Here is a 21,612-nt window from a genome sequence, read left to right as displayed (position 1 = left end):
GATTTTTCTAGGACAAGCAGTGAGGAAACAGATCTATAAAGGTATTTAGGCATTTAATTCCCATCGAAGTTGATTTCATTTGGACTTGGCACCTAAAAGGTTTTTTAGTTTCTTCTTTTTTGGGGGGCGGGGGGGGCGGTGCCTCCAGTTTACAGTTTTTCGTTTCTGTTCTGGTTTTTTTTCTTTTTTTTTTTCTTTTAGGACCCTGTGTCACTACTTCCCAGACTCCCCCCCTCCTTTTTCTAAATTTTTTTTTTAAAACAACTATTATCTTTCTCTTCTCCAAGGGAAAAAGGACTGTTTTGTTTGCTTATTCTTTCTCTGGGGTACTGGGAGGAAAAACCCTACTGTATGTTTCAGCTGAGCAAGCAGGATTTACATTTGCCCTGAATTTTACTATTTTTTTTTAATTATGCATCTTGAAGCTAACACACATACTTACCAACTTCAGAGAACTTGTCCTTCTTGTACATCTTACCAGAGTTTCATAGTGTTAGGTACTACTGTGAAATATATGTTTTCCTTTTTTTTAAAATGTTGTTACTCACTTATCTATTATGTTGTTCTCAATGTCCAACTGTCATGTCAGTTGTTTCATTTCTTCTTCTTGCCCCTTCATTGGTATTTTGGTATTGGCTTGATGTTTGGTATAAATCTGTTGGCTCTCTCACAACCTTGGGAAATCAATAGGGCTGTCTTTTACAGATGTAGTGAGTAGATTGGCAGGCCAGAGGCTTTATTTATCTCCTGTTTTCTCTGGGGCAAGGACAAATGAAATGAACAAGCAAAATAACTGCTGTTGCAATGGACCTGTTAAACTTCAGGGCTTGCTTACAAGAAGGAAAGAAACATAGAGACACATAGAGCTGAAGCTGACAAAGATAAATTTTGTATTGTGTCTTGTCATTTTATAGTGTGATTGTCTTCATCTTAGTGGTTTACTGGACTTTGTCATTTGCCTTATGAATATCTCGGCTGATTCTCCATTTTACACTGAGAGCTGATGTTACCTGAGCATCTGTTTCATGTCTTGGTAACTGTTGCATCATACCTGTCTGGTCTTCTATGCAAACTAGTTCATGTAAAGACTATATGCTGACTTTTTTTTCCCCTTTATTTTCTTGAATTAACTCATGTGACTAAAGGATAAACATTTCTCCTACCATTTTAGTGGTGGTGGGGCCTAAAGGATATGGATCTTGTCAGCATTATGTTGGTTTTGGCCTAACTGTTAAGAAGAATGGGTTGCCTTCAGCTAGGAATAGTGTCAAAATGTATTAAGCCATGACAGACTGAATGTTTTGGTTTTATGACTTTGGCATTCTCTCCACCTTTTATTGTAATTCATTTATCAGCGCAGTTATCTTCTAGAGTGCAGGACTGACACAGCAAAAAATCTCTTCATTTCAGTTATCAAATCTCCCTATGTAACTTTCTCCACTGTTGCTTTGCACTGTGAAGAGTTACTGTTGTGCAGCTGCATAGATAATTGCACTATTTGCAGTTTAAATCCATTTCCTTTCCTGTGTCCTGGTAGCTGACTCAAAGCTCATTTCCTAGTGTTAGAGAATTGTTCCAGTAACTCAACCACTCCCCTCCCCCCTCGCTCTTTTTTTTTTAATTTTTGTTTTGTTTTTGGCCAGCCAAAAAGTAGCTCTGAATATTGTCATGTGGATATACTGTGGTAGCTGGTGCAGTGAAATTGTATGGTAAACAATGATGAAAGTGTGACCTTTCTCCAGCAAAATTGAACTTCCTCTTGGCCTAACGTACTGTAACTCTCTCAGCATTCACATCTGAAACAAACTCTCATTCTTCAAGTACTCTAGGCCATCCTCATCTTTAATCGCAGTCAAGTTAACCGTATGTATCATATTCTTCGTTTGACTGCTAAGAATATGATGATAGTTGTTGAATAAGGAACTAACTGTAACTTGTTTTTGTATTCCCCCCCCCCCCCAATGCTCAATGCTTTAGTTTTGGTAATTGACTTTGTTCTAATATTTGTGTTCTAGATTGAAGACAGCAGTAATGCTAACTCTGGCAAGCAAGTTGAAGCGGGACGATGGTGTCAGAGGACCCCGTGCATCCAATCCAGCTTCTGATTCAACTCGGAGGGTGTCTGTTCGAGACAAATTACTTGTTAAAGGTGAAAGGAACTTATATTTAAATATTTGGGGATTTACAGTTTGCAGGTGTGTTGCCAGTAAACAATACTAAATTGCATATAAAATGATTTCCAGAAGTATTTTTAAAATTGCTTATGACTTACCTCAGGATTTATACTGTAGGGTATATATTGGCATACATCACATTTCCAACAGCTCTTTGCCTGTAGAACACTTGTTTTCATTGAATAATGCAAAACGTAAAAAGCCTCCTTACTCTGCTGAAAAATTAATCCATTATTGGGAACTGTGTCATCAATTAAAACATTATGATAAAAATTTGTCACATAAGTGTCACTAAATATATAGGAGGAGAATATCAGATTTGACTTGATAGGATGGTATTTTTTGAGCAAACACCTGACTGCCTGTGACAGGAAAGAAAGTCCTAAAAGTAATGTCAGTGTTCCGGTGGTCTTTAATGGTATAGATCAGAGGCAATAAACTTTAAAAAGCTTAAAAAAGCAATGCAAAGAAGTATTTTTCGTAGGCCTGGAGTCACTGGAAGTTGAGTATGAAGTAGTGAATAAAAACCCAATACGTATTTTTGTAGTATGGTGTGTTCTGTTCTAGGAAGGCTGCTATAGGTTGTTACTAGCTGGCTCGCCATTGGTGGGGAAAAAACCCCAAACTTTTACTTTGTGGCAGTTCTGGGTAAATAAGGTAGTTTGTGAGAAATAATTAAACTATGTTATAGTAAAATCAGGGACAGCTCTTTCTTGCTCTTCATTTTTTCTGTAGCATAGATAATCTTATATTTAAAAATCCATAGGTACTGACACTTTGCAGTTACTGTGGGCTTAAACTCAGGTTTACTCCCTCTGGTAATAGTTGAGTGTTTTAATGCTGGAGCTGTGCAGCTTGATCTAGTGGCAAGGAATATGTTGTTTAGATTGATGTTTCTGCTAAGAATGATGTGTAAGCTGTCACTATTAGGATTCAAGCCAGTCAAAGGAAACTTATGTTTCCTGCTCTTATTTCAGAATGACTTGGGACTGACACTGGTATATTTGCCTGAATGATATTGCTGAACTCTGCATTACATATGGCTTTTTTTGAATTAGGGTAGATTCTGCCGTATAACTGTATAGAGGAGCAAGGTTTCACTGCAAATGCTGCTGCCTCCGTGCACTGCGAAATGCCTCAACTAGACTGAAGGAACGTTATATTCACAGTTTTCTCTTTGCATTGTTCTAAGGACAGGAAGTTTTAGTACACTTCCAAATCCTGATGTGATAACTCTCGCAAAGAGCTTGCTTTAGACTTCCAGTTTGGAAATCCTCAGTTAACTCCAGTTCTGAGGGGGAATATCAGGCAGAAGGAATAAGCTCTTTAACCAGGCTAAGCTACAAAGCCAAATTGCTAAATATATTTAATCTGAGATTTTCACTAACCTACAGGTGTAGACTTGAGGGGAAAATAGCAGTGTAATCTAAATACCCTTCAACTACAATGCCTGGTATAGTGTGAGGTGCCAAAAAAAATTTCCTATACCCTTAGAGCAGTCATGCTTTTCTCTTTTATGACTAAAACCTTACCTAAGTCTGCAGGGGAAGAAAAGGATGTAAGCTATAGAAAATTGGTATTGACCAATTGTAATTGCTATGGCTACCATTAGCAAATCAGCGTAGACTAAGTATTGAACGAGTTGAGTCCCAAACTGACAAATGTTAAAAGCAGGTTGCTGCCAGCATCCTTCTGACAAGTGTGAGTGCTAGATCGTGATCTGATTGTGCATGAAAGTTGTATCATGTGGCTCTCCCAAAAGAGTTGTAGGAGCAGCTGTCAGTCTGGTTAGAAAGGTTTCTGGACCAAAATGGGAACTGACAGTCAAGTAGATCCCTTCAGTACAACTACACTGAAAGTGAGAGGAAAATCAAGTAGCTAGTGTGAGAGAGACTTGTTGGGCATATTCTCCTTTAAGCTACTCTTTCAGCTAATTGTATACCATTCAGTTGCAAAAGTTTCTAGAATGGGCTCCAGCTCTTTAAGATAGATCAGCTGCAGCAGGATCTGTAATGTTGACAGCCTGAGTGAAGATGGACTTCTGAGGTTGATAGTGTTTTTAGGTCACGTATAGATCTGCAGGAATTAGAGTGAAGAGCTGCCTGCTAAAGGTGTGCGTACAGCGAGGATGCCTTTTACTGCTTGATTGTATGAAACTGTAATAGGCTGTTGTATTAAATGTGAAACAAAGTCGGTGGGAGCCTGTATGTGTAGCTTTAAGTAGAAGTTGTTACTGATGTTTGTTTGGGCTGGAGTTATCAAACAAACGGATGACAATTGCAGAATGGGTGAAAGGCTTGATCAGGTCAATCTCCTGGCAGCTGTGAATTGAAAATTAATCTGTTCTACAAAAAAGGAAAGAAATGCTGGCCATCAGTAAGGAAGGAGGAGGAGATGAGAAAAGGCCTGGCATGTTCTGTCCTTGTTTGCCCCAGCAGCTGTGCGGAGGTTAGTGCTGGTTCAGTTGTACCTCTTAATGGTGTTAGTACTGGTGGTTTTATTCTACTGTGTAAAGCCTCTGAGTTGAAAGAACCAGAGACTGTGGTCACGTACATTAGAAAGCTAAGTGAGAGCTATGCTCTTTCTGTAGCACATATGGATCCTTTTTGGCCTCAAATAAGTCTATAGCTTTTGAGTCAATAGAGAACAGCAGGCAACTGGTCTGTGCAGCATCCTCTGCAGCAGCTTATACACATGGTGGGCTGTCCTGGAAGGTTAGCTGAGGGTGATTTTTGGTACAGTACCATAAATCGCGCCTGTCCCTGGGAGCTGGTGATAGTGTGTGAACCAAGGTCAGATAGCTGTTTACCTGCTCGAGTGATGATGATGTGCTGGAGAGATATTCTCCTATTCCTGATCCACATTAAATTGGTGATAGTCTAATAAATTCTGCAGACAGATGTCTGCCAGTTTTACTAGAGGTATCACCCAGACACAGACAGTGTCTGGTTTTTATCTGGAAGTAAATTAAAGACAGCCTTGTTTGTGTTGATAGAGAGTCCGGTCCAGGGAGGCATTATAGGATCTCTTTGAAGAATGTGTTGTCACACTGATAACCCTGCAGTCCTCAAACGTATTGTGTACACTGACTGGTAAATAGATAAATGACACTTTGATTATGAGGTAGATGGCTGTGACCCCAGCCACTGACAAGTGTAGGCAATGCTTACAAACTTAAAAATTTGGCATAGACCAACTATGTATGTCTGCTAACTGATACTGCTTTAAAGTAGGAAAAATAAGAGCTAATTTAGGTATGATGTTAGCTATTTGCACGATGTGGGTGAGAAGAAAATTCAGTTGACATTTGAAATCCTTTTACTAAAACTGGAGGTATGTGAGCTGTCAGCTGAGTGTTGTCAGGTGCTGTCCTTGGCTTTAGTGATGGGTGCAAGTTAAACAGGCTTTTTTCCCACTTCTATGGAAAAAGTTTCTCTTAAAATACTGGTGCCCTTTGTTAGTTTTTCTAAGCTGTTCCTTTGCCTACATGTCCAGTATTGTTATATATTCAAATATCAGTCATGGCTCAGGGCACTGTTTCATTGAGTTATTTCATGGACATACCACAAAAGGAAAAACATCTACCCTGAAGTTTTATGTAGGGAAGTAATTCTGAGACAGCTGGATATTCTCTTACAACTGGTTTTCCTCTGGATTGTTAAAGTCATGGCTGCTAAACAGGATTTGGTAGCAGCCTGTCCCCTGCTGATTATCTCAGCAACTAGTGGAGCATGTTTGGGAGGTTAGCAGGGCACACATGTCTGGGATGAGGAGCACGGTGGTGGTTCTGATCTGAAACACTGGGAAATCACAGGAAAACATCCACTGCTTTGAAATCACTGAGGGCAAGAAGTGTCTGAGGGTGTGGGAGGGCGAGGACTAGTAGTGCAGGCTGACAGTTCTTGGAAAGAGGCTTTCTGGCCAAGGAGGAGTAGACTGGAGAGAGACCAAGCAGTAACTAATGTGTTTCAAGACAAATCAAAGGGAGGAAATGTGAACAGCTGGAGAAGGTAGAAAGCAAATACTGATGTGGGGAGGAGGAGCAGACAGAAATGGTGCTTGAAGGGGCTTTCCTACCTCTCTGGCCTGGAGAGAGTATCTAATAAAGCACAACTTTGTTAAAAAGTTCAGTGCGATTCATTCTTGCATCTCTATTTTCACTGGATTTTCAATATAGGCTCAGTTGGAGAGTAAGGCCCTAATTCTGTAGACCTAGTACTCAAGTTAAAATAGAGCAAGCAGTACACTTACTTTAGTTAGCAGCTTTCAATTTGTTCTGTGCTGCAGAGGCACTTTTTGATGTTGAATTCATCTCTTAAGGGGGAACTTCATTAAGTTAGGAATAGGGGCTGCATGACTGCTCCTGCAGGATGCTCTGAGTCATGCAGTGCTGAACTTGAAAGGCAGATCCTTTCTGAAAATTTGAAAGGCGCTAAGGACAAGTCAAAGTACTATTAAGTTTAATATTGTATAATGAATCTGACTACTAAACTGAATTAAAGATAAAGAACCTGCGAGGATGTCAGTAGTAGCAGCAATGTATATGCTTATTGATCACAAAGGTTATCCCTTGAAATGCTTTTTTAGTTTGATTGTGATAGCTTGAAATAACTTACTGTCTAAGAAAATGAGTTAACACGGTTTATTCCTCAGTTGTCTTCAACATTTGTGGGTTTTACAAGCAGATTTATGTAATCGGAAAATGTTTCAGGTGTGCATTTGTAGAAGGAAGTGGGAAACTGACTGTAAAAAGGAGGTAAATGTGCATTTTAAGTAAAAATGAGGAGGATCCATGTATTTGCTTTCTTCAAATCTTCAAGTACAGTAATATATCTCCTCACAATAGCAGGTGAGGAAAATTGAGAGGGGAAAAAATACTTTTTTTTTTTTGAGATTTAATAAAAACCTTCCTTCGTTAACACTTGATGTTACTTGAGGCATTGTTTTGAAAATGCTGCATTAACTTATGTACGTTGCACAACTTAAATCACAAAAGCATTTCCTTTTCAGTGATGCTTCTTAGCCCCAACCGCCCCTCAAATGAAATCCTTTATTTTGGAAGAAGAGGGTGGAAAGCTGCTTGATGAATGTGTGATTTATATTTATTAAAGGGGAAACAAGTAGTTTACACTAAAATGCTTGCAGCCTAACTGTGACACTGTAAAGCCAAAAAGATACAACAAGAATTGAAGCTAATTTGAAAAATTATTACTGAGACTTTTTCTAGGATTTCACTGACAAAGGGAGGCCTGGTTCAATACATTGCTTCACTTCTTAAGCCTCTGATTTTCAGCATACCTGAAGTATGAATTGATACATTGCAGTGTTAGAGATTTCCATGCACAGTGGCTTTTTCTAGTTTTTGATGTCAGGATAATAAGTTTTGTAATAGTGTATAGAAGCTGAAGCATGTGATTTGATAGTATCTTGTTAAAAATAAACATTTGGAAGTGGAAGGAAAATACACATCTCTCAGTTTATTGAAAAACTGGCAATAGCAGGCAGCTTGTTTGACTTCTAATACCAGTATGTATAGTTGTACAGTTCAGAGGAGCTAAGTAGGGAGAGCTATAAAGATAGATGGATAGAGTTAGGAGGCAAACAGCATTATACTGCTAAAATTAATACTTAAAAAATGGAGTTTCTGTTAGAGTGTCAAGGTATTTATCTTAATCTCTAGCAGTCTTAAAGGTGCACATTAAATGGGGGACCTAAACAGGAGAGGGAGGCTTTTTGAACAAAACCAGAGAGAAGTATTGCTGCAGATGAGCATTTGAGGAAATAATGCTTTCATTTTGTGTACTTAAAAACAAACTCCTGTGGGAAGCATATGCCCTGACTCTTTGTGGCAAGGCTAATAAACAAAGCACTTCTATATTCTGACTTGTTGAGGTGAGGTGGGGGAAGGGGAGGAAGCAGAAACAATGTGATTATAGTCTGTGTGTTACTGAATATAACATTCACATGGGTCTCTCATAAACCATATGCCTGTACACACGTCAGGAGTGTGTGTTCCTATTTCTGTCCTGAGAATTGTCATGGGTAGGGAGAGTTATTGTTTGTGAAATCATTTATAAATAGCTCTGGTTGCTTGTGTTAGGCTTAGCTTGCTTTCCCCTGTTTCATAAAGTTTCTAAGCTGCTTCGGAGACATAATCAGTTTGCATTCAACTCTTCCAAAGTTTGTGGTAGATTTAGGTTTAACCCTTGCCTTTTTACTCTTTTTGTGGTTTAAAATAGCATTTGGAACTATTTAAGTAAGTGCATACTGGGTCAAGAGCCAGGACTCTGCAAATACACCTGCCACTTGGGTGTGTTGCCGCACCCAATCGCATAAGGTTTCAGGAACACTAGACTGGCTGGTCAGGAGCTAGTCTGGATCTGGACTGACTGCACCTGAGTTGTTTGTTCCCCCCGCCCCCCCGCAGAAGCCCTGGCATGTGTCTGCACTTACAGCCTTTCAGACCTACCCAGGATGGCTTATCAGAGTGGGTGCAGGGCCTTGCAGTACTCCTGGGTTTGCCACTTGGCAGTAAGCCCTCTTGAACGCGAGGGGAATTCAGATGCTCTGCAGTGTTTCTGCACCTCTGCTAAGCCAGCACTGAGTGGGCACTGATGAGCACCGTTTTCCCATGGAAGTTCTGGAGTGCTTTTGCATGGTATTTCCTGAGACTTGGGTTATCTGGTCGTTTGTCTAGGCATTTTAAGGAAGGTGAGGTTACTGGCTGTGAATTGAGATGCAGTTACTGATTATCCACAAAACATTATGAAAAGCAGTCAGACTGGATTTTCTTTACTGTTCAGCTGTAGTTACAGTTGTTTTTTTGAAAGAGGAGGTCAGAAAGATTGTGAGATTAAGTTTGTTCTTTAATGTAGTGAGGCTTTTAGAGTTCTTGGAAGTTCAATGCATTGGAGCTCTAATTGTTGCTTCTACGTTTTGCTTATTTACAAATCTGTTAAACCATGCCAATAAGTTGCAGACTGCATGTCCTGGTTTTCGCTGGGATAGAGTTAATTTTCTTTCTAGTAGCTGGTATAGTGTTATGTTTTGGATTCAGAATGAGAAGAATGTTGATAACACACTGATGTTTTCAGTTGTTGCTAAGTAGTGTTTATACTAAGTCAAGGATTTTTCAGCTTCTCGTGCCCAGCCAGCAAGAAGGCTGGAGGGGCACAAGAAGCTGGGAGGGGACACAGCCAGGACAGCTGACCCAAACTGGCCAACAGGGTATTCCATACCGTGTGACATCGTGGCCAGTATATAAACTGGGGGGAGTTGGCCTTGGGGGGATCGCTGCTTGGGAGCTAACTGGGCATTAGTCAGTGAGTGGTAAGCAATTGCATTGTGCATGACTTGTTTTGTGTATTCCAATTCTTTTATTATTATTGTCATTTTATTATTGTTATTATTATAATTATTATTTTCTTCCTTTCTGTTCCATTAAACTGTTCTTATCTCAACCCATGAGTTTTATGTCCTGTTGTCCTCCCCCGTCCCTCCCCCCCCCCCCCCCCCCCCCGCTGCCCTGATTCTGTCCCCCATCCCACTGGGTGGGGGTGAAGTTAGTGAGCAGCTGTGTGGTGCTTAGTTGCTGGCTGGGGTTAAACCATGACACTGCACAAGGGGCATTTTCTTACAGAGAATATTCTTGTCAGTAGTATTGCTTTATGTAGAAAATGCATAACTTTTAAAACATTAGAATCTTAATGGAGCTTAAATGATGTGGTCAAAATGTTTGCTTTCTGAGCAGCAAAATACAAAAATGATTTCAATGTCAAGACTCACTACCAAAGAGGCGTAGAATTTGGAAAACTCACAAACACTGCAGCTTTGGCCTATTGGCTGGATGGCCGAGCCCAGAGGGTAGTGGTGAATGGGGTGAAATCCAGCTGGCGGCGGGTCACGAGTGGTGTTCCCCAGGGCTCGGTGTTGGGCCCTGTTCTGTTTAATATCTTTATTGATGATTTGGATGAGGGGATTGAGTGCACCCTCAGCAAGTTTGCAGATGACACCAAGTTGGGAGGCAGGGTCGATCTGCTTGAGGGTAGGGAGGCTCTACAAAGAGATCTGGACAGGCTGGATCGATGGGCTGAGGCCAATTGTATGAAGTTTAACAAGGCCAAGCGCCAGGTCCTGCACTTCGGTCACGGCAACCCCATGCAGCGCTACAGGCTTGGGGAAGAGTGGCTGGAAAGCTGCCCGGCAGAGAAAGACCTGGGGGTGCTGGTTGACAGCCGGCTGAATATGAGCCAGCAGTGTGCCCAGGTGGCCAAGAAAGCCAATCACATCCTGGCCTGTATCAGGAACAGTGTGGCCAGCAGGAACAGGGAGGTGGTTGTTCCCCTGTACTCGGCACTGGTGAGGCCGCACCTCGAGTACTGTGTTCAGTTTTGGGCCCCTCACTACAGGAAAGACATTGAGCTGCTGGAGCATGTCCAGAGAAGGGCAACCAAGCTGGTGAGGGGCCTTGAGCACAAGTCTTATGAGGAGCGGCTGAGGGATCTGGGGTTGTTCAGTCTAGAAAAGAGGAGGCTGAGGGGAGACCTTATCGCTCTCTACAACTACCTGAAAGGGGGTTGTAGTGAGGTGGGTGTTGGTCTCTTCTGTCAGGTGTCTGGAGACAGGACAAGAGGAAATGGCCTCAAGTTGAGGCAAGGGAGATTTAGGTTAGATATTAGGAAAAATTTTTTTACTGAGAGGGTTGTCAAACATTGGAATGGGCTGCCCAGGGAAGTGGTTGAGTCACCATCCCTGGAGGTATTCAAAAAGCAAGTGGACAGGGTACTCCAGGGCATGGTTTAGGGGGCATGGTTAATGGTTGGACTTGATGATCTTGAAGGTCTTTTCCAACCGAAATGATTCTATGATTCTATGATTAAATATGCTAGTTATTGTTAATCACCAATGTTTGTATGGCACAGTTAATAGTAATGTCTGTTTCCTTATTTGGTGTTACTTTAAAAGTTTAGATTATTGAACCAGGTCTTTACCTCCTTTTTTTATCTTTATAAAGTAGTTTCATTCTTAGTTCCAGTGGTTTGTTGCAGAGCTGATTAGAAACCTTAATTTTGGGGAACTTGCCTTTGTTCACAAAGCTTTCGTGCATATGAGTTATCATAGCCTTCCCATGCGTTTGCATGCCTTCAAAGAAAGAGCATGCCGTACTCATGGGTGTGAGCACCTTCTTTTTCATGTTTTCAGAAGAAAACATGCTCATTATTGTGCCAAGACAAGGGAAACACAGAAGTGTGAATGCATTACAGGAAATTTTTCACACTTCAAAGGAACTATGGTGATCAGTAAACTCTCTACTGAACCTTGCAGGAGGCAGAAGTGAGGCCCCAGCCAGCTCAGCAGAGCTGGTGCAGCCTGGCCATTGCTGGGTTTGAACATGCTCTGTCCTTTGGCATCTCCCTTTTCCCTGCTGACCTTTTCTCAGACTTGAAGCAAAGAGTGGGCAGGATTCATTAAGCCGAGCAACACGCAAGCACAGAAAGCAATAAGGAAAGCAGTCAACACCTTAAAATAAGAGCTAGGTCCTAAACTCTACCCTCTAGTGAAGATTGATAGTGCCTTCCACTATGAAAGGCTGGTGAGTTTAAAGAGAATGGTGTGGGGGAATACTCTTACGATGCGTTTGTATAGCTGCAGCCTTCAGTAGTTGGTTATGTCTTGTCTTTTTTTTTTTTTAACCAGAAAGGGAAAATAGAAGTCCTTGATTATAGCTGAAATTACATTTTTGGTATATTATAAATACAGTACTCTTTGAAAACTTTTAGCAAAAGTATGCCCCCAGTGTTGGGTGTCTTTCAGTGCACAACTTTGGTTAAATCAGTTGTGGCTGCTTGAGTGCTGGGGAGTGTGGGATTTTAAAGAGTGCAATTGTGAACGTTTTAGGTAAGCGTGAAACAGTGCTTCTGTTTTGGTGGGGTTTTCTCTCTTGGTATAGTAGGCTGCAGATGCAGGGATACCAGGGCTGTGCCAAGCAAGTGGGAGGTGGGAGTCAAATAAGCATCATGCTCGCTGCAGAGACCAGCCAGGTTTGGTAAGCCTGGATGCAAGAAAAATTCTGGGGAATTAGTGAGCTCCTAATTGTGATGAGATCAGTTTGGATTCAGTGCCAAGCAACCACTCCCCATATCTTGAACTAAATTACAGTTTTCTTTAGAAGTATGTTTTTGAGAGTTGGTGTTGAAATCTCTTACATGTTGTTAGTCTAAATAAATGGGCTGTGTCTGTGTAGACCAGAAAGTGAAGTTAGAAATCAAGTGGAAAAAAAGACTACAGGAAACGCAAAAATGTTTGATTAGGTCTCCTAGAACTTCAGAAATAAAAGGGGATCTTGATGCATCTCATTCATACTTCTGTGAAATACAGATAGTTGAAATTAAGAGTTCAATAAAATACACAAAAGAGGGAGAAAGCAGGGGGTCTTCCAGAGAAGGTAGCATGGCAGAGAGAGGGCTTAGGAATAAACTTCCCTTCCTAGGAGCTGTGCAACTGAATTGGGTTACTTCCTTTCTTTTATGAATAACTTCTAAGTTTTGTGGATGGGAAATATAATAAATAAAAAGAAATTTTAATTGAACAGGAGTGCATATCTATAGCAAACTGTGCTCCCAGGGGAAGTATCCAACAGACACAGGAGCAATAAATTCTTAACACTCCTGAGTTTGTTCAACAGTGCAGAGGTTTGGGAGGACTTGTGCAATGGATGCAGTTTTTATCACCGACCAATATGCATTGCTGTGTCAGGTGCTTGAAGTGAAGGTTTGTCTTTCTCTGTTCTTTTGATGCTCTTAGTGCTGGTTTCTGCAGGCAGGACTGTAGTATGACAGTGCCCTTGAATTAGGGTTTCAGTAGCTGTTTTCAAGTGTGCAGTACATGGTATCATGCTTGGAGGCTTCCCTACAAAAGCAGTGTGTAACCTGAGGCAGTCTGTAGCTGATGGTGGGAGAGCGTTAGCAGTTAGATACTGGGGAGTTGTGATGCTTATGCAGGCTGTGAACCTCCTGTGCTTATTTTCATTGTTGGACTGGCACCTGGATTCTTGAGGTTTTTCTGTTCTTGTGTTTTGCAGGCTGTGGAGTTCTGGCCTTCTGTATTTTAGTGCCTTATGTAGACAAGTTTGGAGATTCGGATAATGCCACCTTTTGAAATGCCAGTGCTCTATGTATTAGAAGCCCAGGCGCTTCAGTCTTGGCAGAGCTGAACCTTCTCATCACACAGTAGGATATGTTTGCGTTGTTTGTAGGGCAGATGAGCATTTTTAGTAATGAATTGCATGGCTTAAAGAGACATTTCAAGGTAAACCTCCAGTGCAGCTTAATTATATTTTTAAGTAAAATTTGATTTACAGGGTGGTTTAAATTAGATCTGCCAATTTGGACTTCAAGAATGGCTTTATGCTTACATAAATAACGGTTTGTGTGTTTTGTTTTGTTTTTTTTTCTTTCAACAGAGGTTGCAGAACTTGAAGCTAATTTACCTTGTAAGTATAGCATTTAATGGCATGCATTTTAAGGGGAAAAGGACCATTGAACTGTATGTTTTGACAAAAGTATGAATGCCAATGATATTTGTTAACTCTAGGGAAAGCTGTGCAAAACTCTGCCACTCAGGCTTGAACAAGTTTTCTTTGTTGCTCCCTCTTAAGGGATTGTAGAGAGGTGGACTCTTATTAGTGTCCTTTAGAAGTCATATTGATCATTTGGCTCCAGAATTTGACTGCTGGTGGAGTGGGAGCTTTTCTCTCATAAAACGCCCAGAAGGTACCTGGAATGGAAGAGTGCATTTATTGCCTCACTCCTGTTTTTCCTCCATTCTCTCATTTTCAAAACAGCAGATTCTGATTTAGGGGCAGAGCAAATAGCTCAGTTCTCGGGAAGCATATTAAGCCAACCTCGTGCTTTTTCACTTAGCATGCAGGCTGTAACCTGATGTGTTTGTTAATAGTGAAAATACTTATGGAAAATAGTTTTTTTTAAAAAAGTGATCTATATTCCTTAAAAAAAAAAAAAAAAAAAAAAAAAGGAAAGGCAGGATAATGAGTTAATGTGGTTTTAGCCCTGGAATCTTACTTGTATGTTATGCTAAAAGCTGAAAATACTAACAGCCACTTTAAAATCGGCTTTTAAGAGCACAGGATAGATGGCTTGTTGCTTCTAAAGCTGAGGATAGATAGTTAAAAATCAAACATGTTTTCTGTTCCTTAGCTTTAGAAAGCCTAGTTCTGTAATGGACAGCAAAACACAAAGCCCTTTTATAAAGGGGAGTAAAGTTCCTACTGCTCTGTATTCGTTGCTAAGGGTGGGTGTTGACAGTTAGGCTGAGTTGTTGCTGAGCTCTTTTTTCCTTCAAGCATTGACCAGAACAGCATCATTCTGCCATGAGTTCTTGGAATACAGGCAAGCACAAGAAGTTATTGCTTAGTGAGCTCAGAGGTACATTCAGAGCCCATCGCTCGCTCTACGTAACTTCCTGTGGTGCATGTTCCTGTTTCAGAGTAATCTAAGAAGTTTTCCCTGCAGGGAAAGAGGCATGAGCTGCTTGCAGCAGACTGAGAGTGTATGTGCAGGGTATTACCGTGCTGTGCATTCACACTGTCTTGTCCATATGCTTATCTTGCAAAGAAAAGCAGTCAATATTCTTTCTGATTTTGCTGGCAGGTAGCTTGTGATATTTCTAGTCTTTCCCTGTTAAGGGAAGCTTTGACCATATTTTTTTATCTCCAGGTTAAACTTCTGAGTGCTGCTTCTGATGAGCATCTTCTATTTGCTAATGATTCTAAATCCAGATCAATGCTCAGATCTTAAAAATCAGGCTTTTCAGTATACAGACTGCCTGATGGGAAGAATTGCAAGGGGGGGGAAAAATACAGAACAGAAGCAGCAAAAAGAAAGGGCAGGAAGAGGCATTATTTAACTCTTCCTGTCGATATGCTTTTCTTTAAGGCAATTATAGGGACTTTACACAGAGTAATTTTAACTTTTGTTGAACTTTTTTGTGTAGACTCTTCTATAGGATAACAAACACCTGAGAAACATATCAGGGTTTGTAGTTACTACAATATGAATGCATTACTAGGGTTTGTGTACAGTTCTAGTTACTTTTTCAGACAAATAGGGTGTATATCTCTGATATTATTTAGCTCCTGGACTACAGAAAAAGAGCAGCCAGCTTGATGGGTTAAGAAGCTAAAGGCTGCATAATATGGATAATAATGTATCCATGGATATATGCATCTTCTAGTGCCAGCTTGACAGCTTGTCTCTGCTGTAGTCAAGAAAGGCCAGTTTTGTGCATGGGAAGTCAACTTAGTTTGTGTCATCAAATGCAAACAAAGGGCTGATATGCTGTGAATTTGCATCTGTTGAACTGAAACCACTGACTGGTTTAATCAGATTGATGTTTTTATCTTTTTTTTCCAGACTTGTTTTCATTCTCACTATTCTCCTTAAATTCATCTAGTCTGAGAATAAAAACATAGTGTTTGGTTTGTAATGATGCTCCATAAACTTTGCTGTTAATGTGTGTAATTGGTTATGCAGAAAAAACTTGTTCAATGTGACAGCTGAATGGAGACTTCACTGGCTTTTGGATGAGGCTTTCAGTATTTATACTTACACCTTATTTATACCTTGCAGGTATAAATAAGCCTTTGTTAGCAAAGGGCTGTGGTGGCATGACTTCTTGCAGACTGCAGTGTGTAATCAAATGTGAAGATACACATTACCGTTAAAGAACTTGTAAGGAAGAGATGCTCATTCTGTATGCTGTCATCTTAACATGTAGCTACTATGTATGCAGAAGACCAAATCCTTTGGCGTTTTAAAGTTTTTGAGACAGCATGGTTTACTGAAAAAAGCTTCTTCCTCACAGCTCAAAAGAGAAGTTCTGTTACTGCTGGTGACCTGTAACTGTATAGGGAAGAGGTGCTTAGAGACAAAGTATAGGAGGAAATCACTTGACTGGAAGGTAGGGATTAATCAGGGAGTGAATTTGGAGAGTATGAAAGATTATATACTTTCCGAAAAGTGGAAGACCAATTGTCTGATGTAAATTATTCTTTTGCTTCACAGGTACGTGTAAAGTGAATTTTCCCGACCCAAACAAGCTTCATTACTTTCAGCTAACTGTAATACCAGGTAATTTTTTTAAACATGGTACTTTTGTTTCTGTGTGTGTTGATGTTTAGGAAAAGTAATTCCAAGAGTATGCTGAAGAATTCAATAAACTTTCTAGTCAGAGAAAGACTGGCTGTAATACAGTGGTTATTTTATAGAGGCAGTGGAGAAACTGGGCTGGATTTTGAGAACTAGATTCCAATCGTCAAAACTGAGCAGGTTTAGGAAATTCAGATCTTGTTTGCTCACTTTGAAAATATTTTTTTTTTCTCTCAGCTAATTTCAAACTACCATGTTCTATTTGATGAGAAAAATCTTGGACTATGTCTAGAGAAATTACTGTATTACAGCCCCGTTGTGTTGCAGATTTATTCTTTTCTACTGATTGCTTGATTCTGCAGAGGTAAAGAGATAGATGACAAGATATAACACTGCTGGAAAACTTCCAATCTATGCATGTCTGAAAATGCTTAACAAGCAGGAGTCTCTTAGTCTTTGAATATTCAAGTATGTGGAAATTAGATCTTTTATTATTAATACAGCTTAAGTATACTGTGAAGCTTCTGCTGGCATTCTGTTCAATAAAAACATTTCCAGAATTCATCATTTCCACATAAGTTTCTTAATAGCCATCTGAACTTACAGAATTTGCTTGCATAGCTGTGCGTTTTAGAATAGAAAGTTGTCTTTGTGTTTTATGGATGAATTTGCATGGAAGACTATTTAAACTTCACATGCACTTATTTTTGCGGTGTGTTAGCTTTGAGGCTCTGTGCAACTACTTAAGTGAGAACATCAACATGTGCAGTACACTGAATTGTTAGAATTAGATGTGCTGGGATCAGTATCTCCCTGCCAACTAATTCCTGTAGATGTCCATTTTCTGTGTGTGCTTATTGACAACAGAATTCGGATGCAGTATGGCAGTCATCTGGATGTCTTACCTATAGAAATAATGGTTTACACTTAACAGGGTGATAGGAATGTTTCCGATAATCTAGTATCTTGAAGTCACACGGGCACTAGATGTCACTCTTGGTGCTTATTAGCCCAAATGAACTAGCACTTCCTGGGCAGTAGAAATCTTGGGTGGTCTTTGTTAATGTGTCCATTCATGTGATTCCCTTTTGTGATGGAAATATGACTAAGACTGCCCTAGTCAGTGTAATCAAAAATAAATGCAAATGCTGCTATAGAACTTTTAACCTCTCATTCTGTGTAGGAGATGTATTCATGTTTACTTGGTGAGCATTTGTCTGCTTGCACCAAACGTCCTTCAGTTTATATGATGCTGCTTTATTATATTTTAGAAATGAGTTGACTTTACAAGATCGTCACTGTGCGAGGTAGGGATGTCTTGAATGTGAAGCAATGATAGCTGCTTCATACTAATTCTAAGGTGTCTAATTACATAGTAATTTTTTTGTTAACTGCTGTGCAGCAAGATGTTGCAGTCAGAAGACAGTTGTTGAGTGCAGAGCATGGTTTTTGTGCTAGCTTTGTTGCTGAAATGATCTTGGGAATGAGATGATCTTAATTAACATTTTGTTACTCTAAATATAGCTGCACAGCTGAAGTCTCTGCAGTTGCAGTCTGACCGAAGTAAACATCTATTTTCAGCTGTGCATAATTCAGGTACAGAGTCTTGTGATCAGCTACAGCTTAACACAGCTCTCTAAAGGCAGAATGTAATACATACGAAGAAAATATTTGTAGCTTTCTGATTCCCTTCATTATTGAGGTTTTTCTTTAGAGTATGCTAAATCTTAGTTTTCTCTGGGGTAGCAGAGAGGCTACTAAGCAGTTGTCACAGAATTTTTCTGGCTCAAATGGCCCAAAATATTTGCTTGAGGCAACTGTTTTTGTAGTGTCTAAACAACGTTGTGTGAATCTTGATACTCTGGAGGCAGAGCCAGTTTTCCTTCTCCTGCCTGGAACTGTGTCTTGTGTTGAGGAGCTGAGTTTTAGAAATCCTGCTCATATATCTGGTTCTTCAGGGAGCGCTTTGCAAATATCTCTGCAGCCTTCCAGTTGTGGAACAAAAGCTGGGATCAGCGCAGCTGCGGCTGCCAGGAAGTATCTAATATTGCCTTGCAGTTCTCACTGTTAGGACCTATGTAGTAATCGTGTGGAAGCCAGGGTTGGTAGTCTGCACAGCAAAGAGGTTCTTGCTGGCTCACTTACAGTTCTCAGCTTGCTTATCTGCGGTTAGAGAGATTGCATCCTTCTATGACAGATCTGGTAAAGAGGTGCTAATTATTTTATATTCATATTTTGTTTAAGTTCTCTTATATTCTGATTAATATTAGAGCTTGAATTCTGTAACCACATTTTATAAGGAATCTTACACCAAGACAGTTTCTGAAAGTAGTCAGCTGTCAAGGTACCATGAAGGTGCTGGCTGAACATGTTTTTAACACTAGGAATGCCTTTTGCACTCAGCGTTCAAGCCTTATGTTATTGATGAAATCTGTTGTCAGATGCTTTGTTTTATGCAGTCATTTCAAATGTGACTGGTCTTGAAAGGACAGTGAAAGAAGCTTCTTTAGATTCTCACAAAAAGATTAATTTGAATAAGAAAATAAACTTTACTGTCAAACAGAAATACTTTCAGCTCCCTTGCTCTCCACTTCTCACAATAACCTTTCTTAGTAAGTATTTAATGTCACAAAGTTATCCTGGTGACAGTGAGTTTTAAATTAAAATGAATTTGTAGAAAATCTTGATGAGGGTGACTGCTTATTTCACATAAAAAATTACTTGTCCTCAAGAAATTCCAATTCCTTTGTTATACCTTTCTGCAGTGCACCATGAGTGGATATACAGTAGCACGCACTAGAAAATGGACAACACACGGATTTTACTGCCACAATGGACAAACCGTGTGTTTCCGAGGCAGATACTGCTAGCTTTCTCTGCTGTCTGAAGCTTCTTCTTCCTTTTGTCATCTGAAACAATCGTTCTGTCATTGAAACATGCCTTTATGCCACCACTTGCCTCTGTTCTTATTTTTGTGTCAGTACCTTATTGGATCAAAAGCTAGGAAAAATAAGGAGATAGATGCTTATAACACAGGTGGAGTCCTGCCTGCTGCACTATATTTGGAGCACAAAATTGGAAGCTGAGGCTAAAACATGGTAATGACCTGGACCCCCCCCCCCCCCCCCCCCCCAAAAAAAAAGTGAGTTTAGGTAGCTTGCACATGAAGAAAACTAAAGGAATATGTGGAGATAATGTAATCTTCCTGCAGTTCCCAGACAGTTGGGTTGGTTTGGGGTTTGTGATTATTTTAGAGTCCGGTTCTTCAGGGAATTAATAAAGAGCCTGTTTTCTGTTTTGCATGCCATAAAATGACAGATGTCGGTGAGCATGGCTGAACATTTCAGTGCTGCTGATTTAAGGAGCTACTATTAAAAGCACATCCTTTGTGGCCTGTCCTAATTATCTTGCATTTTCTTTTAAAGCAATAAAATATTTTAGTTTAGTATTTTCGCAGCACTTTTAGCCATCAAAACACCTTACAAATGCAAACTAAGATTAGAGTCAAGTTGTTGATAATGAAACTTGAGACTGAAGTGGGAGGGATGTTTGCTCTGTTAATACAGCTTGAAGACAAATTTAAGCAGTAGGAGGAAAACTGGAGCTCATATGTATTCCCTTTCTGCAAAAGTCTTGTCAGTGGCCAACTTCCTAAGTTATGTGCTAAAGCTATTTTATTTGACTGTTTTATTTATAGCACTTTGCCAGAACTTCAGTTTTTTCCACCACTGTTACAATCCTAAAAAATTGAGGGTCTTTGTCCCCATCTGTATGGGTGTTGTGGGACACAGGGAAAGAAACTACCATGTGGGAGAACCTATTTACTTGCTTGAGATGCCATAAGATGACTTTATCATGAAGGCATTTCTTCTTAATGCATTGCAAGATTTTTGGCTGGGTGCTGAGGCCCTCCAGAGATATGAATTTTTAATATACATTTGAGTGATTGGTAATGAGTAGCATGCTTTATTGTTGCTTTAGTGAAAAGATTTACAAGCATACAGGGAGAATTGTAAAAAAGGGGGGAGGAGAGATGCTTTACTCTTCTAATTTGATAAATATGTCCTTGCTTATTTTATAACAGGACCAGTAGCATACCCAGTGCATTTTTTTGGTTAGTGCTAGCATGGATTAATGCCAAGGTAAACCCGAAACATAAAAAGAGTTATAATGCAAGGCAGTGATGAGTATTGAATTGTCTTTGAGGGAGACTTGATCATGTAAGTACGTGGAAATAACCTGCAGTGTGAGACACAGTGTGTAAAGTGCTTTAAGTCTTCCAGATATTTCTCAGCCTTACATAGAACACAGCAAAACAAATACGAGAAAACTGACTTAATACACGAGGTATCTCTTACAGCCTGTGAAGGTGTTAATACGCAGTTAGAAAGTGCTTGAGCTAGTTCAAAACATGTTTTTGCTAAGGAAAAGGGGTGTTCTTTCACTGTCTTGTCCTGCCACTTCTTTTCTGCTGACACTGATGATAATTTAACCCCTCTGCATGCCAGTTCATCTCCGTAATCCTGCAGGAAACTCTGCCTCTTTTTGTGGTGATGGTTTTATACAGTGAGAGGTTAAGCTGGGTTTGTCCTTTCCAGCTGAACTCACCTTGTCTGATTTCATCCTGGATGTGGAATCACTGGGAGTTTATTCTGTGGCTGGGTGGAAGTGGAGCTATCCTGAGCTAGGCCTGTGTGGTAGGGAAGAGCAGAGAAAACGAAGAACAACTTTTCAGCTTTTTTTCCCCACCCCAAGCATCTCTTGAGCAATGTCAGTGTGATCTTGCTGTCTGTGCTTGGAGTCAAGGACCTACCTTAACGTTCTTGCATGCTGCAGAGGCTGTGGGCCTGGCGTTTTCAGTGTGTGGAGAGACGTGGAGTGTGGATTTTCTCTTGCTGCTTCACTAACAGGAATCTGACAGTCTTTTGGCAAGCTCTCCTCTTTTGGAGCCGTTCTTGAATGTTTCTTTTGGACAATTGTATTACAGTAAGGTTTCATTAAATCTGAGGATTTTCTTTGACATAAGGCACATGTAGATACATCTATTAGCAGGCATCTATTTCACATTAGCAGGGGTGGAATATGAAGAGCTTCTGCGCATTTCACTCAAAGCCCACAAAAATCAAGGAACTAGTGAAATTAAGCCAAGGAAAATAACTTTCCACTGCTGGACTTCCTGAGCAACCTTAACAGTGTTGGTGTTTCTCCTTTACCTTGCTGTACCAGCAGCAGGCTTCTCCCTGCACAAACACATGTGGGTGTTTCATGTGATT

At 40.2% G+C, this 21,612-nt stretch overlaps 1 protein-coding gene across 7 annotated transcripts in view; it reads left to right on the top strand.

Moving 5' to 3' along the window:
* The window catches only part of UBE2F (ubiquitin conjugating enzyme E2 F (putative)), an 87,228-nt gene that overhangs the window by 680 nt on the left and 64,936 nt on the right, over positions 1-21,612 (top strand). For 3 of the 7 annotated variants that reach the window (XM_052791769.1, XM_052791774.1, XM_052791773.1), the window contains exons 2-4: positions 2,016-2,149; positions 13,636-13,665; positions 16,256-16,321. In XM_052791769.1, coding sequence (XP_052647729.1) covers positions 2,032-2,149; positions 13,636-13,665; positions 16,256-16,321 — 214 coding nt within the window. In that variant the 5' untranslated portion in view covers positions 2,016-2,031. Of the gene's footprint in view, positions 1-11; positions 42-2,015; positions 2,150-13,635; positions 13,666-16,255; positions 16,322-21,612 lie in introns of all 7 variants that reach the window. The other 4 variants (XM_052791772.1, XM_052791775.1, XM_052791770.1 and 1 more) reach the window with 3 other exon arrangements.

The sequence above is a fragment of the Harpia harpyja genome, chromosome 7, assembly GCF_026419915.1.
Source record: "Harpia harpyja isolate bHarHar1 chromosome 7, bHarHar1 primary haplotype, whole genome shotgun sequence".
Lineage (NCBI taxonomy): Eukaryota > Metazoa > Chordata > Aves > Accipitriformes > Accipitridae > Harpia > Harpia harpyja.
This window is presented reverse-complemented; position numbering and strand designations above follow the sequence as displayed.